Genomic DNA, 21,732 nt, shown 5'->3' with positions numbered 1-21,732 from the left:
TTCCCTTCTATTCCTAGTTTACTGAGTGTTTTTATCATGGAAGTATGTTGGAGTTTGTCAAATGTTTTTTTGCCATTAATTAAGATGGTCATGTGACTTTTCTCATTCGTTCTATTAATGTGGTGTATTACATTGATTGATTTTCTTATGTTGAACCATCCTTGCATTCCTGGAATAAATCTCACTTGGACATAGTGTATAATCCTTTTAATGTGATGGTGGGCTTCGTTTGCTAGTGTTTTACTGAGAATTTTTTCATTTATATTCATAAGCAATACTGGTCTGCAATTTTCTTTCCCTGTGCTGTCTTTGTGTGGCTTTTGTATAAGGGTAATTCTGTTATCATGGAATGAATTAGGAAGAAATCCCTCCTCTTCTACTTATTGGAAGAGTTTGAGAAGGATTGGTGTTAAATCTTCTTTAAATATTTGTAGAATTCAGCAGTGAAAGCATCTTGTCCTGGGCTGTTCTTTGTTAAGAGGTTTTTCATTACTGATTCCATTTCTTTACTTATTATAGGTCTGTTGAGATTTTCTATTTCTCTTGCATCCATTTAGGTAATTTGCATGTTTCAAGGAATTTATCCATTTCATCCAGGATTTCTAATTTGTTGACATATAATTATTCATAGTGACCTTGTTTTTTGGTAGTAATGTCCCCAACTTTGTTCCTGATTTTAGTAATTTTTGTCCTCTATCTCTTTATGCTTGTTAGTCTGGCTAAAGCTTTGTTGATATTATCCCTTTTTAAAAAAATAAATTTTGGCTTTGATGACTCTATTTTTTCTATCCTCTATTTCATTATCTCCTCTCTAATCTTTACTATTTTCTTCCTTCTACTAACTTTGGGTTTAGTTTGCTCTTGTTATGTTTCTTTAGGTGTGAAATTAGGTTATTGATTTGTGACCTTTCTTCTTTTTTAATGTATCATGAATACATTACATACATATTTACAGAGCTATAAATATCCCTCTGAGCACTTTCTTCAGTGCAACCCATAAGATTTGGTGTATTGTGTTTTCATTTTCATTTTTCTCAAGATATTTCCTAATTTCCCTTGTGATTTCTTCTTTGACCCATTGATCATTTAATGTTTAATTTTCACATATTTGTAAATTTTCCAGTTTTCCTCTGTTGCTGATTTCTTGCTTTATTCCACTGTGGTTTGAGAAGATACTATGTATGATCTCAATATTTAAAAATATATTTAATTTGATTTGTGGTCTAACATATGGTCTATGTTGGAAAATGTTCCATGTGTACTTGAGAAGAATGTGCATTCTGCTGCTGTTGGGAGGAGTGTTCTATAGATGCCCATTAGATCAAATTGGCTAGTAGTGTTGTTCAAGTCCTCTATTTCCATATTGAACTTCTCCTTTAGATTTTCTGTCAGTCATTGAAAGTGGTATATTAAAGTCTCAACAGTTATCATAGAAGTACTTTTTTCTTCCTTCAATTCTGTCAATTTTTGCTTCACATATTTGGGGGCTCTTTGTGAGGTGCATATATGTTTATAATCATTACATCTTTTTGTTGGATTGAAACTTTTATCAATATATAATACCTTTCTTTGTCTCATAATCTTTTTTGACTTAAAGTCTATTTTATCTGACAATAATACAACCACTATGGCTTTTTCCACACTTTTACTTTCGATCCCCATCTCTCCCCCTTTATATAGTTATTGTCTACAATTACATCTTTATACATTATATGCCCATTAACTTAGATTTAACATGTTGCTTCACACATTTACCTATTAAGTCATATGGGGGAAAAAGCAGTTACAAACCAAAAGTGTAATAATACAGGATTTGATCTTCAACTATATAGTTACCTTTACCAATGTTCTTTATTTCTTCTTATGACTTTGAGTTACTGTCTAGTGTCTTTTTATGTCAGCCTAAAGGATTCCCTTCAGCATTTCTTGTAGGACAAGTCTTCTGGTAATGAACATCTTCAGCTTTTATTTCTCTGTAAATGTCTTAATTTATCCTTTTTTACAAGACAATTTTGCTAGATATAGAATTCTTGATTGATAGTTTTTTCTTTAAGAACTTTCAATATGTTATCCCATATTTAAACCATGGCCTCCATGGTTTCTGATGAGAAATTCTCTATTTATCCTATTTGAGATCACTGGTATTTGACAAGTCACATCTCTCTTGCTGCTTTCAAGGCCGTCTATTTGTCTTTAGGTTTTGGCAATTTCACTGTAATGTGTCTTGGTGTAGATCTCATTAATTTAATCTCCTTGGAGTTCATTGAGCTTCTTGGGTGTATATAATCATCTTTCATCAGATTTTGGAAGTTTTCAGATATTATTTCTTCAAATACTGTTTCTGTCTCTTTCTATCTCTTGTCCTTCTGGAACTTCAATTGGGCACATATTGGTACCCTCGAGGATGTCCCATAGGTCCTTCAGGATACATTCATATTTCTTCATTTTTTTCCTTCTGCTCCTCACACTGGATAATTTTAATTGTCCTGTTTTTAAGTTCACTGATTCATTCTTTTGCCTGTTCAAATCTACTGCTCAATCCATCTAATGAGTTGTTTTTCCCAATTACTGTACTTTGCAGCTCTAAAATTTCTGTTTGGTTCCTTTTTTTAATGCATTTTTAAATTATGAACTTTAATATATATACATAACAGATCACTTTCAAAGTATGATTCAAGATGTTTGGTTCCTTTTTTTATAATTTCTATCTCTTTACTTTATTCAGACAATATTTTCCTAATTTCCTTTAGTTCTTTGCATATGGATTCCTGTAGCTCAATGAACGTAGCTAAGATAGTTGATTTGAAGCCTTTGGCTAATCGTTCCAATGTATGAGCTTCCTCAATGATGGTTTCTGGCAATTTTTTTTTTTTCCCAGTGAATGGGCCATACATTCTTGTGTCTTGTGTGTTTTATAATTTTTGGTTGAGAATTGGACATTTTGAGAATTATGTTGTTATAACTCTGTAAATCTAGTTCTCTCACTCTTTTGGGATTGCTAGATTTGTTGTTGTTGTTGTTATTGTTGAGGGCTGGAGATGTCAATTTATGACTTTTCCAAACTATTTTTGCTGTCAAGCAGGAGTGGAAATGGGAAAAAGAAAAGAAAAGGACTGCCTCTTTAAGACTCCCCTGCTACTTTTTACAATGGCCACTCTCAGAACCGGACCCTCAATGATCTGAAGTAGCTGATCAAAACCAGTGATCAGTAATAACACCACACCCTACAATATTTTGGAGGACTATACTCTTTAAAGCCCATCTTGGCATCAGCAACCTGCACCAGAAGACTGAGCCATAGTCCTCACTGCTGCCTGTCACATGGTTGGGGTGGGGTATAGTAGTCACTGCAAGGAGGGTGAAACTCCCTGATGGACTCTGCAACATTTCAGCCTCTTTCCTGGATGTGCACTAGGCTCCAGAGTTTCAAAATAGTTAATTCAGACAGTTGTAGCCTGTTCAATTGTTTCGGTGGAGGCACTGATTCCTGGAGCCTCCTACTCCACCATTCTTCCACAATCCTCCTCAAGTCAGGAACATTTTGAATTGAATGTCCATGTTCCTGTCACCTCATTTGCATTCACAGATGGTGAAATTGTAATAGCACACAGAGAGAATAGTTTCTAACTATGACCACTTTTTAATATGTAGTAATTTCAATAATATAAAAGCACAATTTTGAAAACTCTTAATTGTGCAGGATCAAAATTAGATTTCAGTTATAACAACTCAGAAATAATCAGCCAGATTTCAACATTCTCTGTTATGGATGTACAGTAAGACAAAATTTGGGCACTAAATATTTCTGGGATCCACTTTCTTTATCAGCAAATTAGGGATAATAATTCTTATGCCATAATACAATTTGAAGATTAATAAGAAAATTTTGTGAAAACATTTAGTACAGTGTCTGGGACATAGTGAGTATCCAATTAAGCTTGTTTATTCCTCAGCAAAGAAGCCTTCACTAGAAAATTAAACTAGTGGCAGAAGGAAGACCACATAAAGCTGTAGAGGAAACTCCAAGGACTTTGATATTCACGGCCCCATGAATGAGAAAAAGAGAAGACAGATTCCTTTGTAAGTAGAGTAGGGGAAAAGGACCTTGAAAGGTGAAGGAAGGTTGGGCTTTTATCCTTGTTCTACTTCTAACTTGCCTAGTTCCTTTGGTTAGCTCCTTGACTAACCTGTCACAGTTTGAGATTGCTCGAAGCAAAATGAGGGGCTCATCTCAGTAATATCTAAGTTCCCTTTTAATAACAGCAATCCACAAGTTGGTAAGATACGTCTATTATTGTTTCTGTAATACTTGCTTTAAATTATTTATTGCTTTTTAATGTATAGTATAGCAATGATGGGATACTAATGATAATGTTTTGTTTTGTGGTTATAATTTTTTTAAAGTGTATCTTTATAGAAAAAGCATAAGTGTGCTATAATCCTCAATTAAATTAACTATAACCTTGGGAAGTTCAGTTGGTTGGACTGGCAGGGAACAGTACCACCGTATTATATTGGTGCTAACTTATCCATATTATAGCCAAATGACGGGGAGGAAGAATGCAGACCTTTTCACAAAGTGGCTTTGCAAACCCAACGCTAAAATGGAAGATTTTAATTGTAACAGTTATGTTTTTATTGGTCATATGTAGTTTCTAAAGGAAGAATGGGGACGGCAAGGGTGATGAGAAGAGTGACAAGACTAATATTTATATTCTTTTATAGCTAATTTTTATTGAGTACATACTATGTGTCAGGTACTATGACAAGCCTTTTATAAATGTTATCCCTTTTTACTCTATAGGGAAAATTATTTTACAATAAGTCTCATTTTACAAATTAATGCCAATATTAATGAAAGAGTTGTTCGGATTTGAAGCTAAATCTGAGACTCCATTCTGTGTGTTTTCAAGATTATTTTCTGAAATTAGTGAAAATAGGAAAGAACATAAAAATATTTGGTGCTTAAAGGTGCAGCAAAAGATTTACTGCTACAGGGATGACAAAGTTTCTTAGTTTGCAAAATGTTCTTAGTAATAGGTTATTTGGACATTATTGTGTAATTTTAGCAAATTCTGGCTTATTGATCATCTGGAGATCTATATCATTGCTGTATTAAAAGAGTTTACAGTTTGTATCAATTTTACATCATTAAAATGTATTACTTCTTTCCCAAATGTTAAAACAAGGTATTTTTGAGGGCCCCTTCACTGATCTCCACTGTTTCACTGTCGAAGCGGTTATCAAATCTGAAGCAGCTATTAAATCACTGAAGCAAGACAACAGCCACAGTTCCATTTGTGCCAAGCAGCATACCCTGAGTTTCATCAGAAGAGGTTACTCTTAAATTCATGAACAATAGAGATTTTATGTAATAGAAATATATCTAGTGGCCAATGGAGACCATCTTTAATCCCTGTAATGAGTTCAGTGGCTGTTATAATACGTTAAAACAATTAAGATTCAATTTTAATTGTTGTGCAGCATATACAAATTCACACCTAGTTACTAACATCACTTTATTTACAGACCTTGGTTTTATTCCTTCATTTTGTTTTCTCTCACCCAAGCTGGAAAACTGGGGTCATCCTTGATTCCTTACAACCTGTAGTCGGCACATTTTCCAAATATGCTTCTTTTCCATTCCTGCCACACCCTCACATTCATTTTCCTGGACCACTGCACAGCTGCCTGCCAGGACCCCATCTCCAGACTTCTCTCAAGACAGTTCTCCAAAGGGTCAAGCATCTTTTATTTAAACCCAAGACTGACTAGTCTCTGCCCTTTTTAAAAGCCTTTAGGGGTCCTTATTGCCGAGAGAATAAAGTCCAAGCTCCTAAGCTGGCTTGCAGAGCCTCTCCAGCCTCATCTCCTCATGACTCCCTGGCAACAATGAATTCCTTGTACTGGTGCTAGGCATTGCACTGCAAGCTGTTTATCCCCTGAGCCTTTTGCTTAAGCTATACCCTCCCTGCTACCCTATCCTCCAACACCCATCTCTTGCCTAAGTCCTAGTCATCCTTTAAGATTCAGTTCAGATGTCACTTCCTCAAGGAAACCCAGCCCCACAAACTGAGCCCCCACCTCATCCCAGGATGGAGCAAATGATTTTCCTCTCTGTTCCCATGTCTCTGGGAACAAATTAGGTATTTGTTAAATGTACTACTACAAACATTGACTTTACTACATCTCATTGTAATTCTCCATTTATATGTGTATGTCTCTCTTTGGAATGTTAGCTTATTCTTCTAAAAGTAGGAAAGAAAAAAGTCAACAACCCGATAGAAAAATACACAAAAGATATGACTAGACAGTTCATGTGAAAAGTGAAAATGGCCTTTAAACATATGAAACATGTTCCATCTTGTTCATAATAAGGGAAACATAAACTAGAACTGTATTAATTTTCTTACCCATCAGATTAATAACAACCCCAAAGTTTGACAACGTACTCTGTGGGTGAGATTGTACAGAAATGGGAACTCTCAGGCATTGCTGGTAGGAATACAAAATGGTACAACCATTATGGGGGGAAATTTGGCAATACCGAGCCAAAATTTATACATGTCTTTACCCTTTGACCCAGTAATACAACTTCTAGGAATCTATCCCAAAGACATACTGCAAAAAAATATGAGAAGATGTGTGCAGAAAGTTTTACTTTGTAGCACTTTTCTATAGCAAAAGATTGGAAACAACCCAAATGACGATTAATAGAGGACTTGTTGAATAAACTATGGTACATCCAAACAATAGAGTATTTTTGAGCTGTAAGAAAATGAGAAATATTTTTATATGGTGGTATAGAATGATCTCCAGATGAAATAAGCAAGGTGGGAAAAAGTGTGTTTGATGTGCTACTGTTCTCTGAGAAAGGGGAGCATATGATTATAAACACATATTTATTTATAAATTTTTAAAAGTTCCCTCTAAGGGAAATGAGGGACCAGGAGGGATGTGATAAGGATAAAAAGCTAGACTTCTCTGAATGTCCCTTGTTTTAAGAATTTTACTTTGGAACCATGTAAATATTTTGCTTAATTAAAAAACACACACAAAAAAACCCTGGGGTGCTCGCTTCAGCAGCACATATACTAAAATTGGAGTGATACAGAGAAGATCAGCATGGCCCCTGCGCAAGGATGACACGCAAATTCGTGAAGCATTCCATATTTTTAAGCACAAGCAAGTCAAACTCTCCAAGAAGCGAGTGGCCTGTACCTGCTGCCAGACACCTGCCTCCTTGCCCCCAGCCTGTAAGTATGTACAGACCTGTTGTCCCCTGTTCTAGTCTGCTAATGCTGCTGGAATGCAAAACACCAGAAATGGATCAGCTTTTATAAAGGGGGTTTATTTGGTTACACAGTAACAGTCTTAAGGCCACACAGTGTCCAAGGTAACACATCAGCAATCGGGTACCTTCACTGGAGTATGGCCAACGGCGTCCAGAAAACCTCTGTTAGCTGGGAAGGCACGTGGCTGGTGTCTGCTCCAAGTTCTGGTTCCAAAATGGCTTTCTCCCAGGATGTTCCTCTCTAGGCTGCAGCTCCTCTCCACAATGTCACTCTTAGTTGCTCTTGGGTGTTTGTCCTCTCTTAGCTTCTCCAGAGCAAGAGTCTGCTTTCAATGTCCATCTTCAAACTGTCTCTCATCTGCAGCTACTCTCTCAGCTTCTGTGCATTCTTCAAAGTGTCCCTTTTGGCTGTAGCTCCTCTTCAAAATGTCACTCTCAGCTGCACTGAGATCTTTCTGTTTGTCAGCTCATTTATATGGCTCCAGTGATTTAATTTAGACCCACCCTGAATGGGTGGGGTAACACTTCCAAGGAAATTATCCAGTCAGAGTCATCACCCACAGTTGGGTGGGGCACATCTCCATGGAAACACTCAAAGAATTACAATCTAATTAACACTGATAGGTCTGCCCACACAAGATTACATCAAAGATAATGGCATTTGGGGGGACATAATACATTCAAACCGGCACATCCCCCTCATCTTTTTTTTTTTTTTTTTTTTTAAACAAAGTAAACTTCTGTGGTGAAAAAAAAAATCCCTGGGAAATGGAAACAAAATAAAATAAATAAACCTAAATATGTATTAAGTTGGTGGAATAATCTCACAGAGAAGAATTTACTCTGGTTTTTCTCTTCTCTTTTCCTTTTTCTCCAGCCTTTTTGCTGTCAAAATTGTCCACCCTAAACTAACAGATTGTCAAGTTTGTAACAGTCTCCAAGGCAAAGCAGGAGCCTGGATTTTTAAAGGGAAGAATTAGGTTAAAAGCCAAGATCTCCTTTATTTTCTCCCTAAGTTACTAAAGAATTACTTTTCCCCATCCAGGTTCTTCCTTCCTTTCTCCTCTCAGCATCACTAAAACTATAACTGACATACCCAAATGGGCACATTCCCATCTTGTACTAGGAGGTTTCAAACTTGGGTGACTTGGAAAATGGTTGTTTCAAGAACACAAATAGGTGATTTTCAAAGAGCGAAGCTTTTAGTTAGTGACAGAGTGCCCTGACTATATTAACCAAACCTAGATAACCTCGGAAATAGTAAAAATAAAACTTCTGAAATTGCAGAGGGTCAGGGTGGAGGTAAAGAAGAGTGCAATGCGGGTCAGGACCAAAGAAAACGACACCAAAGAAGATCAGTAATGGAACAAAGACTGACTGTAGTTATCAACACTGGAGAGACAGAATCCGCTTCTGGTTAGAAGTGGTGGGTGGTTAAAACGAGATGCACTCCTGTAAGACACCCGTGTGCTCATGTGTCCATGCCGTCTGGTTGTGCAGGTCAGATTCTGTGGAAGAGGGCAGCAAGACAGTTCTTTGGGATCAACTCCTGTGAAAGGAAAGGGAGGGAGCCTGATCGGGCAGAGGAAAAAACTGAACTGTGATGAAGGCTCAACACACTTTGATCAACCCAGTGAAGATCTGTCCTGTGGTGGGCTGAAATGACAGGCCTTTGTACCCCACCTTGCTCAGTCACCTGACAGGCTGCCCCAGAAGATCCCAAAGGAGCTATAGATCATCTACAGACAATACTGCCCTTCAGCTCCACCCCAAGTCCTTTCTTGAAGGGGGACCTGGTTGGCACATCTCTCTGCTTACCATGTTAATAAACCTTTCCATGGTTAATCTAGAGTGATTTTAATTACTGTCAGCTTTTTGGTATTATGTTTTCAGTAAAGAACACCATATATTTAGTGTTAAGTTAGAAATTACAGTTATAATTTATATTCAATGGATTATCCACCAATCAATATATTTCTGGCCAAGCTGGAATTAGCCATTCATTCATTTATTCATCCTACAAACATTTATTAAATATCTATTGCACTTGAGGATCTGGAAATTGAAATATGAATAAAGATGCTTTTTCCCATGAACTCCAGGGAGTTAGAGTCCAGTGGAGAGGCAGACAAAATAGACAGCAATTAAAACAAAGTGGTAAGAGTTAAAAAAGATAGGTATAAATAAAGATGCTATGGATGCTAAAGGAACATGAAGAATAAAGAACTTGGCTCGGTCTGCAGACATCCTCCTGGAAGAAATGTGGGCACTGGCTCCCAGAGGACAAGAAATATTTGCCAAAGAACATTACAGAAAAACAAATTGCATGTGTGAAGACTCAGAAGAATGCAATATCATCGCACATTCTGGGAACCACACATAAATCGAAGTGACCAAATCACAAATTGTGTTTAAGGAAGTGTTGGAATGTGAGGTGGGGAAAAAATTTATCTACAGCTATTTTATTTATTTATTAATGTACTTTTTTTAAAACTGTATTTATTTAGACAGTGTTTCTCAAATGTATTTAACCATGGTTTGTGTTGTTGCTTTGAGTTTTGCAATAACACCTGTCTAAAGAACAGCCTTTGCGAAACGTTGAAAGACTATGGTAACTGAACCTTTCAGGTCATCTGTTACATAAGCCTTTTATAGATCTGGTACCTGAGAAGATCTATTCTGACTTGTTATTGCCAGATAAGGAAACATTATTATCAGATGCAATTCCTGGGAGGGCTACAGCTGAATCTGTCTGTTCTTGGGGACTGGAATTCTGAGCTCCATTAGAGGAACGCTCGCCTCATCGCCCTGTCATAAAGAGTCCTTAGCAACCACCCAGTTCAGGTCACATGCAGGGACTGCAGATTCTATGGTTCTTTGTTTTACAGTTGAACTGGTCTAAGGAAGCAGAGGAAGAAAATCCAGTGGCACAGTTAAGACCTTGACCATGTCATCCGTATCATACCAAGATCCAATATCTACTACTGTGGGAAAACGAATGATTGTTACAGGTAAATAGAGTTCTACTGTATGTTTTCCCAGGTGATCGAAGCTTTCTTTATATCTCACCCATGCAATACTCACGTGATGGATATAAGAATGAAATAAGAATGTATGCTTATTTTATACGATATTGCTATCTTACCAGCACACTCAGTCGAGGCAGCCAGACTTTGCCATAAACAGATCTGCAACATGGCAGTTCTTACTACATCTGAGCAAACTTTCATAATCATTTTTATATGATAAAGTTTATGTGAGGAGAACTGCTTTGATGTTAATAAAAAGTACAGCTTTTAATCAATTTTTCATTATTACTGACTTAATATTTTTAAATCTGACATATTTGGTTGATAACAATTTGAGCAAGATGTGTTTTAAACCTGCTAAAATTGCTGGCTTGCCATTTTGCCTTCAACTTGCTTTAAATGATTTGGATAGGGGTATGTGTGTGTGTGTGTGTGTGTGTGTGTGTATGTGTGTATATAACTATAATAATTCTAATTAAATAGGGTATGATTAATCATGTGTTCTATAAGAAGTACAGTAAATTTAATCTTATTTCCTCTGTATTTTTAAACCATGAGCATCTTTTACAATGTTACAGAAAAATAGTTAAATGCATATTTGTGTTACTCATCATCCCGTCCATTTCCCCTCTTGTGACTCTTGACTTTGGGGAAACCACCTCTTCCCCACTCTTAGTCTACTTGCTTAAGGGAACACTTACTTCATCATTAGGTTGCTTCACAACAGTTGGAGCATGTGACCTAGAGTAAGCCAATCAATACTTTTCATCTCCCAGAACACAAGATGGGCTCATGACCTGTATCAGGCCAACCAAGGACCAACAGGACACAAATATGTGACCTATGTTTAAGTCCTGGAGAAACAAGCTCTCCTGCTATTGGGCTGAGATTATTTGAATCTGAAGTTGCTGAGAACACACACAAACGTTGGGAACCTATGTAATCTGTGTATGAGCCAATAGTGAGGAAGCAGCATCAAGAAGTGCATCTTGTCAAGAGGTCATTCTGGAGGTTACTTGCATACAATCTTCAACCAGATATTGCAAATTGTCACAGCATGCCAAGGCTCAAACAACTGTATTCCTGAAAACCCTAAAGAATACCCGGGATCTATCTAAGACTCCATAAATGTATTACTTAGTAAGTTTCTTTTTTCAGAAACTTGAGGCCTCTAGATTGTTCCTATGCCAAATAATCCCTGAAACCCAGAAGTACCAGTCTCTCCAAGAACATCAACCGGTCCCATTCCTCTGCCCCAAGAGATCAACACCCCTTTCCAGCACAAAAAACCTAAAATAGTCATTGCTCAGATATCCCTGAAGATTGAGAGAATGATCAAATAACAGGAAAGAGGTGTAACTGAGAAATTAGGATTTGATAAATCCTAGGATTTGGCAAATGATTATGGCTACTGACTCATTATATAGACATTTCTTTTTAGTCTCTAGTGTATCAGAATAGCCAGAAGGAAATACCTGAAATTGTTGAACAGTAGATTTGATCTTTGATAACGATTGTATAACTATATAGCTTTTATCATGTGACCATGTGATTGTAAAAATCTTGTGACTGACACCTCCTTTATCCAGTGTATGGGTAGATGAGTAATAAAATAAAGACATGCATGAAAAAAAATAATAGGTCAGGAATATGGGGAAAAAAATACCCCTATGTAAACCATGGACAATAGTAATAGTACTACTTCAGTAATCTTTCATCAATTGTAACAAATGTAACTACTGTTAAAAAAATAGAATTACAAAAAAAGTGTTATCAATTGTAAGAAAGTTTCCACACCAATACCAGTGGTGGTGGTGGGGAGGTGTATAGAAATCCTGTATTTTTTGCATGATTGTTCTATAAACTCACTTCTCCTCTAATAAACAAAACAAAAGAACAACAAAAAAGAGAACTGCATTTTGGTGTTATGTATTGAGTCCTGAAATAAATTACACTTAAAACCTGCCCTACCTCTTAGACATTTTCTTTTAATGGACTTTAATTTTAAGATCAACTTAATATTTCAAAAAAAATTGCAGACATAGTATGGAAGGTTCTCATATACTTCTGCATAGTTTCTCCTGTTAACATCTTATATTAGTAAGGTACGTTTGTTATATTAATGAATGAATATTGATGCTTTTATTTGCACTTTTTTCAGATTAACCTAGTTTTCCCCTAATGTTCTTTTTTTCTGTCACAAGATCCTATTCAGCACACCAGATTACATTTAGTTATCGTATTTCCTTATTCTCCTCTTGACTGTGATAGTTTCTCAGACTTCTTCATGTTTTTAGTGACCTTGAGAGTTTTGAGGAGTACTGGTCAGTTATGTTATAGGATGTCCCTCAAATTGGATTTGTCTGATATTTCTCTCCTTGTGAGACTGGGGTTATGAGTTTTGATGAGGAAGAAAACACAGAGAAAGTACTATATTTACCATATCATATCAAGGGCACATACTATCAACATAATTAACTATTGATGTCGACTTTGATTAACCTGGCTGAAGTAGTTTGTCAAGTTTCTGTCTTCCAAAGTGTATCATTTTGCACTCCTACCAGCAGTGAATGAGAGCTCCTGTCACATTGCATCTCACCACTATTTGATCTTGTCAGTTTTCGAATTTTTGCCATTCTAATAAGTGTGTATCACATTGTTGTTTTAATTAGAAATTCTCTAGTGACCAATGACATTGAACATATTTTTCATATACTTATTTTTTGTCTGTATATCTTCTTTGGTGAGGTATCTGTTCAGATCTTCAGCCCATTTTTAAATTTGGTTGTTTGTTTTCTTATTGTTGAGTTTTTGAAAGTTCTTTGCATATTTGGGGGTACAAATCCATTATCAGAAAATGTGGCTTGTCTTTTCATTCTGTTAACAGTGTCTTTTCACAGAACAGAAGTTTTTAATTTTAGTACAGTCCAAATAATCAATTTTTTTCTTTTATGGATCATGATTTTGGTGTTATATCTAAAAATTCATCAACAAATCCAAGGTCACATAGATTTTCTCCTGTGTATTTTTCTAGATGTTTAATAGTTTTACATTTCTTAGACTTTTCATTTTCATCAGCCAACAGATTTCTTCTTTGCCTTAAACCAATTTGGGTTGAGTTTTCTGTGACTTGCAACTGTGAGTCTAAGTATCTGATACTAAAAATTTCTTCTAATTTTCGTCAGTGTATATTTAGTTTCATGTATTTAAACGGTTCAAATTCTTGTCATATTTGACAGATTTATGGTCTTTCACAATATTGACATATAACAATTAGCTTCACAATTCTCCTGTATTTCGCATATAATTTATTTCCAGATTTTCAGTTGTAAATAAATCTACACTAGGATTTATGCATCAATTATTTATCTTTTTCTGTTTTTCTCTTGTATATTTACAAAGAGTGGAATTAGCAGTTTAAAGATAGTAACAAATGCATAACTCATAAATGCCATGAGCTTTGGAGGACTATGCATAATACTATGTACAATGTATATATATTATAGCCTGCCAATATTTTAAAAATCATTTTTACTTATTTTAAAAATCGAATAATTGAAATTTAATAATTTACTTATTTTAATAATTGAGGAAGGCTGTGTCAAGTCTCTTTTGGATCTAACTTTAAAAAATTTTATTATGAATATTTTCATCAATGAACTCCCATTTACCTGTCACCCATATTGAGATTTTGCCACCTTCAATTCACATATCTCTTTTTTCTTTTGCCAAAATATTTTAAAAGAAATTCCAGACATATTATTTCACTCCCACATATTTCATTATGCATCTCTAAAAATATGAGTTTTTTTATGTAATTTCATTGCCATTGTCACAAATAATAAAATTAATTATTATCCTTTGGTATTATCTAATAGTTACTTTATAAAAAAATTTCCGTTTCAAAAATGTATTTTTACAGTCATTTGTGAGAATAAGGATCCAAACAAGGTCCACACATTGCAGTTGGTTGTGATGTCTCTTTCAGTGTCTTTTAATTTGGAGCAGCCTTCCCTCCTATTTTTTTTCTGTGCTATTTACGTCGCAGAAACTGGGTTAGTTATCCATTAGAAATGGCTAATACTCTGGATTTGTCTGTTGCTTTCTTGTCGAGTCAGTTCACTTGTTCCTCTATCCTCTGTATTTTCCGTAAATTGAATTTGGATTTAGAGGCTTGATCGCATTAGGGTTCAACACTTTAGGAAAGCTCCTGACCTAGAGGCTGCTGTGGTCAGCACACGGTACACTAACTTTTAAGCAGTTCCAACCTAACAATTTCAATTCATTGAGGCCTTCACTTAATCTCCTGTTGGGAGACTCAGACCCCTTTCCTTCATGTTTGAAACTGTTTTTAATATAAGCCCTCAATTCTGAGGATGATTTCAGAACACTTTTAAAGAGTTTCATAAGATTTTTAAAAATTGATATCTAATTTAATTTTGAAATCAATTTTCCTTTGTCTTGATATAGTCATAACACTACCCTTATTCTTGTCATTGATAACTATAGTTGTTTTAGTTTTCTTTTCTTTAATGGTGAAACTCCATTTTTCTATGTGATGATTTACAGTGTATATTTATTTAGCATACTTTGACTGTTTAACTAATTTGACCACTCCTCAAGTTTTATTTATCTATCAAATTTTAATATATTCCCCTTTAAGATATATTTTTGATACTAAATTTTTATTATATAGATTTGAAATAGAATTTAACAAATATAAATCAAATCCTTAACTGCATATTAAAAAAACTCAGCTATAAGCCTTGGAGGATAGAAAAATGAACATAAATAAGATGTTCTCTCTCTTCTAGGGGCTTATAATTTATTGGGTAACCAAACATAATAGGGCTGCCTTGTACAGTTTAAAGTTCCATTAATGCATAATGTGACATCCAAAGGAAACACAAATCCAATGTCACAGGCCTTGAGAAATAATGTAAAAGAAGTGGAAAACAAAATTACCTCACACAACACACTACAAAGTGCTTGTTTAAAATTTTTATTGTGGTAGCATATATATAAAGCAAAATTTCCCATTTTAACCACTCCTGTGTATAATTCAGTGATGTTAATTACATTCACAATATTGTACTACCATCAGCACAATCCATTACAAAATCTTGTTCATCACCCCAACAATAACTTCCCATTCTCCCCTACTCCCCACTCTCCACCCCTGCTAACCTGTCATCTACTTTCTGTATCTACGTATTTATTTGCTTAGTCTAGTTATTTCATGTAAGTGAAATCATGCACATTTGTTTTGTCTGCATCTGAATTCTTTCACTCAGCATGGTATCTTCAAGGTTCATTCACATTGTAGCATGTATCAGAACTTCATTCCATTTTAGGACTGAATAATGACCCATTGTATATATGTGTCACATTTTGTTTTTCCATTCATTTGTTGATGGACACTCAGGTTGCCTCCACCTTTTCTCTATTATGAATAATGCTGCTGTGAACATTGGTGTACAAATATCTGCTCAAGTCCCTGTTTTCAATTCTTTGGGGTATATACCTAGAAGTGGAATTACCATGTTATATGGTAATTCTATGTTTAACTTTCTGAGGAACTGCCAAACTGTTTTTCACAGCAGCAATGTATGTGGTTACTAATCTCTCTGAATCCAACACTTGTTATTTAATTATCTGTACTCTTAAAACATTCTATTCATTGGCTTAATCTTCCATGTAAGCTTTACTATCAATTTGCTAAGTTCTGTAAAGTATTGAAGAGATTTTATAGAAACAGTATTTTTGCATTTCAATGATTTTACTAAGAAAACAATATTATAAACAAAATTACAAGGAGATTTTAAAAAATACTTGGAGACAAATTTTTTGGAGCATGATTATGTATTTTTAAAAATCTGTCTATGTATAAATGATACAATTTGTTTACCCATTTCTAGGTCCTATGCTGTTTAGTAATAAAATTACATTTATTTAAAAATTTATTTTTAATTCAGATTTTTTCATGAATTCCCACTTGCTCCAAATTAGAGAGATTGATGGAATAACTATGGAAGGATAAAAAAAAAAAATAGACACCATAAGAGAGAATCTAGTTTAAGCCATCATTTTTCAGACAGGAATACTGAAGTTCAGAGAAGCTAAGTGACTTGTTCAATGTCACACAGCCCAGATCAGAAGGATCAACGCTTCTGCCTGCCCCTTTTTATATGGGGGTATTTATGTGCATTATACTCAGATTACTGATTAAATGAAAATATTATTGTATTTAGACAGCCACTATATATCTACTAGAAAATCTGCTCATTTTAGCGAAGAATATTGCAGAATTCCACCTTATGAAGCAGTGATTGTGGCATGGGATTTCTGTTGGAAATATATTAGAATTGGAAATATTCTCTGGGAAATGACTAGAAACCAATATGATGAGTGAAACTGTAAGTGGTAGGAGGAATACATAAGTGTGTATGTAATTTTGAAAAGTATTGCTCCATTAGCCTAGGTTTCAGACCAATTTATTCATCTTGTTTTCTGCCCTGTTGTGAAGCTGTCACACTAATAGTTATGTCTCAAATTCAATTATTTTAAAAATAGAAAATGACTTCACACTAAACTGCCAGTGGTTTCCTGTTTGAAGACAGAATAAAATAGTCCTCCTGCAAATTCAACTTGTTTTATCACTGTAATCCATGAAGTAAATATTTTATATTTTTTAAAATGCATGGCAAAAGCATACACAAAATGACATATTTGGTTGGCTAAATTGCATTTTATTCATAATCATAGCATGAATGTGCCTTGAACCAAAATTAGTCCTAAGTTATTTGAAAACCTATTGTGTCACTTGCTCTCATATGTTCAGAAGACAGAGCAATAGATGATGGATGATAGATTGGGAGGGAGGGAGGGAAAGAAAGAAATGGTAAAGTGACAAAATATTAAAGTTGGTAGATCAGGGTATCGGTGGAGGGGGGTTGGGGTATGCTGGAGTTCTGTGTATGGGGTTTGTATTATTTTTGCAACTGTTACTGTAAGTCTGAATTTATTTCAAAATAAAATATATACATAAATAAATAAAAAAGAAAAAATATATCTATTGTGTCATGATATATATGTACATCACACATACATACACACTATGTATGATTCTTGGTCTATTAAAATAAAAAATAATGAAAAAATGAAGTACAGTTGGAAATGATTTTCTGATAGAATATCATGTGCCATTTCTTAAAGAATAAGAAAATCTTGAACATCTAGTTCCACTTTCCATAAGAAAATGGAACATGCAGATCCATTTGCAATGAATGATTTATTTATTTACTGAGCGCATACTAGATGTCAGGTGCTGCTACCGTAATGCCCAAAGCAAGTCCTATGTACTCACTGTTCATATTCTTCCACCAAATGCTGTTCTTTATACAAGACATCATTATTTTGCAAAAACATAAGTGTTATATGAAGGCCTTATCTACAGGGAGACAGCAATTCCAAATCAATCTTACCTTTAAATTTTTGGTCATCCAAGTGAACACTGAGTGATTAGTAGGAAAAATTATTAGCTACTGCCATCTTTTTGAAAAACATCTGAATTCAGCTGTTAGTAAAGGACTTTTGAAGATAAGCTTTGTCTGTTAACTGAGTTTTAATTTTCCAAAGATCATATCTCATAGGTCACATTAATATCGTTTCTTTGAATCGGGGAGAGATGCTCAAGATTAAGCAAAAAAAAAAAAAAAGTTTTTCTGTTGTGGAAATAAGGTTTGCAAAAATTAATTATTTTGTCAAAGATCAGTTGATTGTTTACTGTGTGCTAGACACTGTGCTACCTACTGGGAAATTAAGATGAGCCAAAGAGTCCAGCTTCTGGGAGCAAGGACTGTGGAATTAGATGCAAATCTTGGCTTTTCCCTTTAACCCTTCTGAGACTCGGTTTCCTTATCTGTAATTTAGGTGCCTGAATTTAATAACATGTATTTCTATGTACTTTTTTTTTTCTTGAGAAACTATGCGGAGGAGAGAGGTGTTGAACAGGGGACACAAAAATCATTCTAAAGTCTTTTTTTTTCATACTAAATCAAACAACTATTCTTATTTTCCAAAGTCAGAAATCATAAGCAGTTTTTTAAAGGTGGAGGAGAGAAATAATCGAAGGTCATCTAAACCAGTGGTTCTTAAACTTTGACGTGCTTATGACTCACCTAGGAAATCTTGTTAAAATGCAGATTCCTATTCCTAGGTCTGGGGCGGATCTGAGATTATGCATTTCTAACAAGGCAGCAAGCAATGCACATGCCATTGGGCAGGGATGGGACTTTGAGAAGCAAGAATCCAAACTATTCTGGCTTCATTACTTTACTGTTGTGACCACAGTTACTTAACCTCTCTGTGCCTCTGTTACATCATCTGCAAAACGGCAATTGTGTTATTAACTTCACAGGGTTTTTTTTTTTTTTTTTTTTTTTTTTTTTTTTTTATTTAATTTTTTTTTTTTTTTTTTTTTTTTTTTTTTTTTTTTTTAATCATCATTTTATTGAGATATATTCACATACCACGCAGTCATACAAAACAAATTGTACTTTCGATTGTTTACAGTACCATTACATAGTTGTACATTCATCACCTAAATCAATCCCTGACACCTTCATTAGCATACACACAAAAATAACAAGAATAATAATTAGAGTGAAAAAGAGCAATTGAAGTAAAAAAGAACACTGGGTACCTTTGTCTGTTTGTTTCCTTCCCCTACTTTTCTACACATCCATCCATAAACTAGACAAAGTGGTGTTTGGTCCTTATGGCTTTCCCAATCCCATTGTCACCCCTCATAAGCTACATTTTTATACAACTGTCTTCGAGATTCATGGGTTCTGGGTTGTAGTTTGATAGTTTCAGGTATCCACCACCAGCTACCCCAATTCTTTAGAACCTAAAAAGGGTTGTCTAAAGTGTGCATAAGAGTGCCCACCAGAGTGACCTCTCGGCTCCTTTTGGAATCTCTCTGCCACTGAAGCTTATTTCATTTCCTTTCACATCCCCCTTTTGGTCAAGAAGATGTTCTCCGTCCCACGGTGCCAGGTCTACATTCCTCCCTGGGAGTCATATTCCACGTTGCCAGGGAGATTCACTTCCCTGGGTGTCTGATCCCACGTAGGGGGGAGGGCAGTGATTTCACCTTTCAAGTTGGCTTAGCCAGAGAGAGAGGGCCACATCTGAGCAACAAAGAGGCATTCAGGAGGAGACTCTTAGGCACAAATACAGGGAGGCCTAGCCTCTCCTTTGCAGCAACCGTCTTCCCAAGGGTAAAACTTATGGTAGAGGGCTCAACCCATCAAACCACCAGTCCCCTATGTCTGTGGTCATGTTAGCAACCATGGAGGTGGGGTAGGCGAATACCCCTGCATTCTCCACAGGCTCCTCCAGGGGGCACTACATCTTTTTTTTTTTTTTTTTTTCCCTTGTTTGTCTTTTTTCTTTTTCTTTTTTTTTTTTTTTTTTTAACTTTCCCTTCTTTTTTCAAATCACCTGTATGAAAAAAAAAGTTAAAAATAAAACAAAAATAAAATAAAAGAGCATTTAAAAGAGACCATAGCAAGGGAGTAAGAAAAAGACAACTAACCTAAGATAACTGCTTAACTTCCAACATGTTCCTACTTTACCCCAAGAAAGTTACATAATATAGCAACATTTCAGTGAACTTGTTCCTACTACAACCATCAGAAATTAACAGACCATAGTCATTTCTGGGCATCCCCAGAACGTTAAATAGCTTATCTGTTCTTCCTGGATTATTGTTCCCCCTTCCTTAATTGCTCTCTACTGCTAGTTCCCCTACATTCTACATTATAAACCATTTGTTTTACATTTTTCAAAGTTCACATTAGTGGTAGCATATAATATTTCTCTTTTTGTGCCTGGCTTATTTCGCTCAGCATTATGTCTTCAAGGTTCATCCATGTTGTCATATGTTTCACCAGATCGTTCCTTCTTACTGCCGCGTAGTATTCCATCGTGTGTATATACCACATTTTATTTATCCACTCATCTGTTGAAGGACATTTGGGTTGTTTCCATCTCTTGGCAATTGTGAATAATGCTGCTATGAACATTGGCGTGCAGATATCTGTTCGTGTCACTGCTTTCCGATCTTCCGGGTATATACCGAGGAGTGCAATCGCTGGATCGAATGGTAGCTCTATATCTAGTTTTCTAAGGAACTGCCAGACTGACTTCCAGAGTGGCTGAACCATTATACAGTCCCACCAACAATGAATAAGAGTTCCAATTTCTCCACATCCCCTCCAGCATTTGTAGTTTCCTGTTTGTTTAATGGCAGCCATTCTAACCGGTGTTAGATGGTATCTCATTGTGGTCTTAATTTGCATCTCTCTAATAGCTAGTGAAGCTGAACATTTTTTCATGTGTTTCTTGGTCATTTGTATTTCCTCTTCAGAGAACTGTCTTTTCATATCTTTTGCCCATTTTATAATTGGGCTGTCTGTACTATTGTCATTGAGTTGTAGGATTTCTTTGTATATGCAAGATATCAGTCTTTTGTCAGATACATGGTTTCCAAAAATTTTTTCCCATTGAGTTGGCTGCCTCTTTACCTTTTTGAGAAATTCCTTTGAGGTGCAGAAACTTCTAAGCTTGAGGAGTTCCCATTTATCTATTTTCTCTTTTGTTGCTTGTGCTTTGGGTGTAAAGTCTAGGAAGTGGCCTCCTAATACAAGGTCTTGAAGATGTTTTCCTACATTATCTTCTAGGAGTTTTATGGTACTTTCTTTTATATTGAGATCTTTGGTCCATTTTGAGTTAATTTTTGTGTAGGGGGTGAGGTAGGGGTCCTCTTTCATTCTTTTGGATATGGATATCCAACTCTCCCAGCCCCATTTGTTGAAAAGACCATTATGGCTCAGTTCGGTGACTTTGGGGGCCTTATCAAAGATCAGTCGGCCATAGATCTGAGGGTCTATCTCTGAATTCTCAATTCGATTCCATTGATCTATATGTCTATCTTTGTGCCAGTACCATGCTGTCTTGGCAACTGTGGCTTTATAATAAGCTTCAAAGTCAGGGAGTGTAAGTCCTCCCACTTCGTTTTTCTTTTTTAGAGTGTCTTTAGCAATTCGAGGCATCTTCCCTTTCCAAATAAATTTGATAACTAGCTTTTCCAAGTCTGCAAAGTAGGTTGTTGGAATTTTGATTGGGATTGCATTGAATCTGTAGATGAGTTTGGGTAGAATTGACATCTTAATGACATTTAGCCTTCCTATCCATGAACATGGAATATTTTTCCATCTTTTAAGGTCCCCTTCTATTTCTTTTAGTAGAGTTATGTAGTTTTCTTTGTATAGGTCTTTTACATCTTTGGTTAAGTTGATTCCTAGGTACTTGATTTTTTTAGTTGCTATTGAAAATGGTATC

General features: G+C 35.5%; 1 protein-coding gene and 1 non-coding gene across 3 annotated transcripts in view; both read left to right on the top strand.

Annotated features, from left to right (window-relative positions):
* The first annotated feature begins 7,070 nt into the window (after positions 1-7,070).
* LOC119530745 lies at positions 7,071-7,177 on the top strand. The gene has a single exon (XR_005216127.1). It is a non-coding gene; the product is annotated as a U6 spliceosomal RNA (small nuclear RNA).
* Positions 7,178-10,249: 3,072 nt separating this feature from the next.
* Positions 10,250-21,732, top strand: part of C3H4orf45 (chromosome 3 C4orf45 homolog) — a 101,649-nt gene continuing 90,166 nt past the window's right edge. For both annotated transcript variants that reach the window (XM_037830912.1, XM_037830913.1), the window contains exon 1: positions 10,250-10,305. In XM_037830912.1, coding sequence (XP_037686840.1) covers positions 10,293-10,305 — 13 coding nt within the window. In that variant the 5' untranslated portion in view covers positions 10,250-10,292. The remainder of the gene's footprint in view (positions 10,306-21,732) is intronic.

This window comes from Choloepus didactylus, chromosome 3 (genome assembly GCF_015220235.1).
Source record: "Choloepus didactylus isolate mChoDid1 chromosome 3, mChoDid1.pri, whole genome shotgun sequence".
NCBI lineage: Eukaryota > Metazoa > Chordata > Mammalia > Pilosa > Megalonychidae > Choloepus > Choloepus didactylus.
The sequence above is the reverse complement of the archived record's forward strand: the minus strand, read 5'-3'. Positions and strand labels throughout refer to the sequence as shown.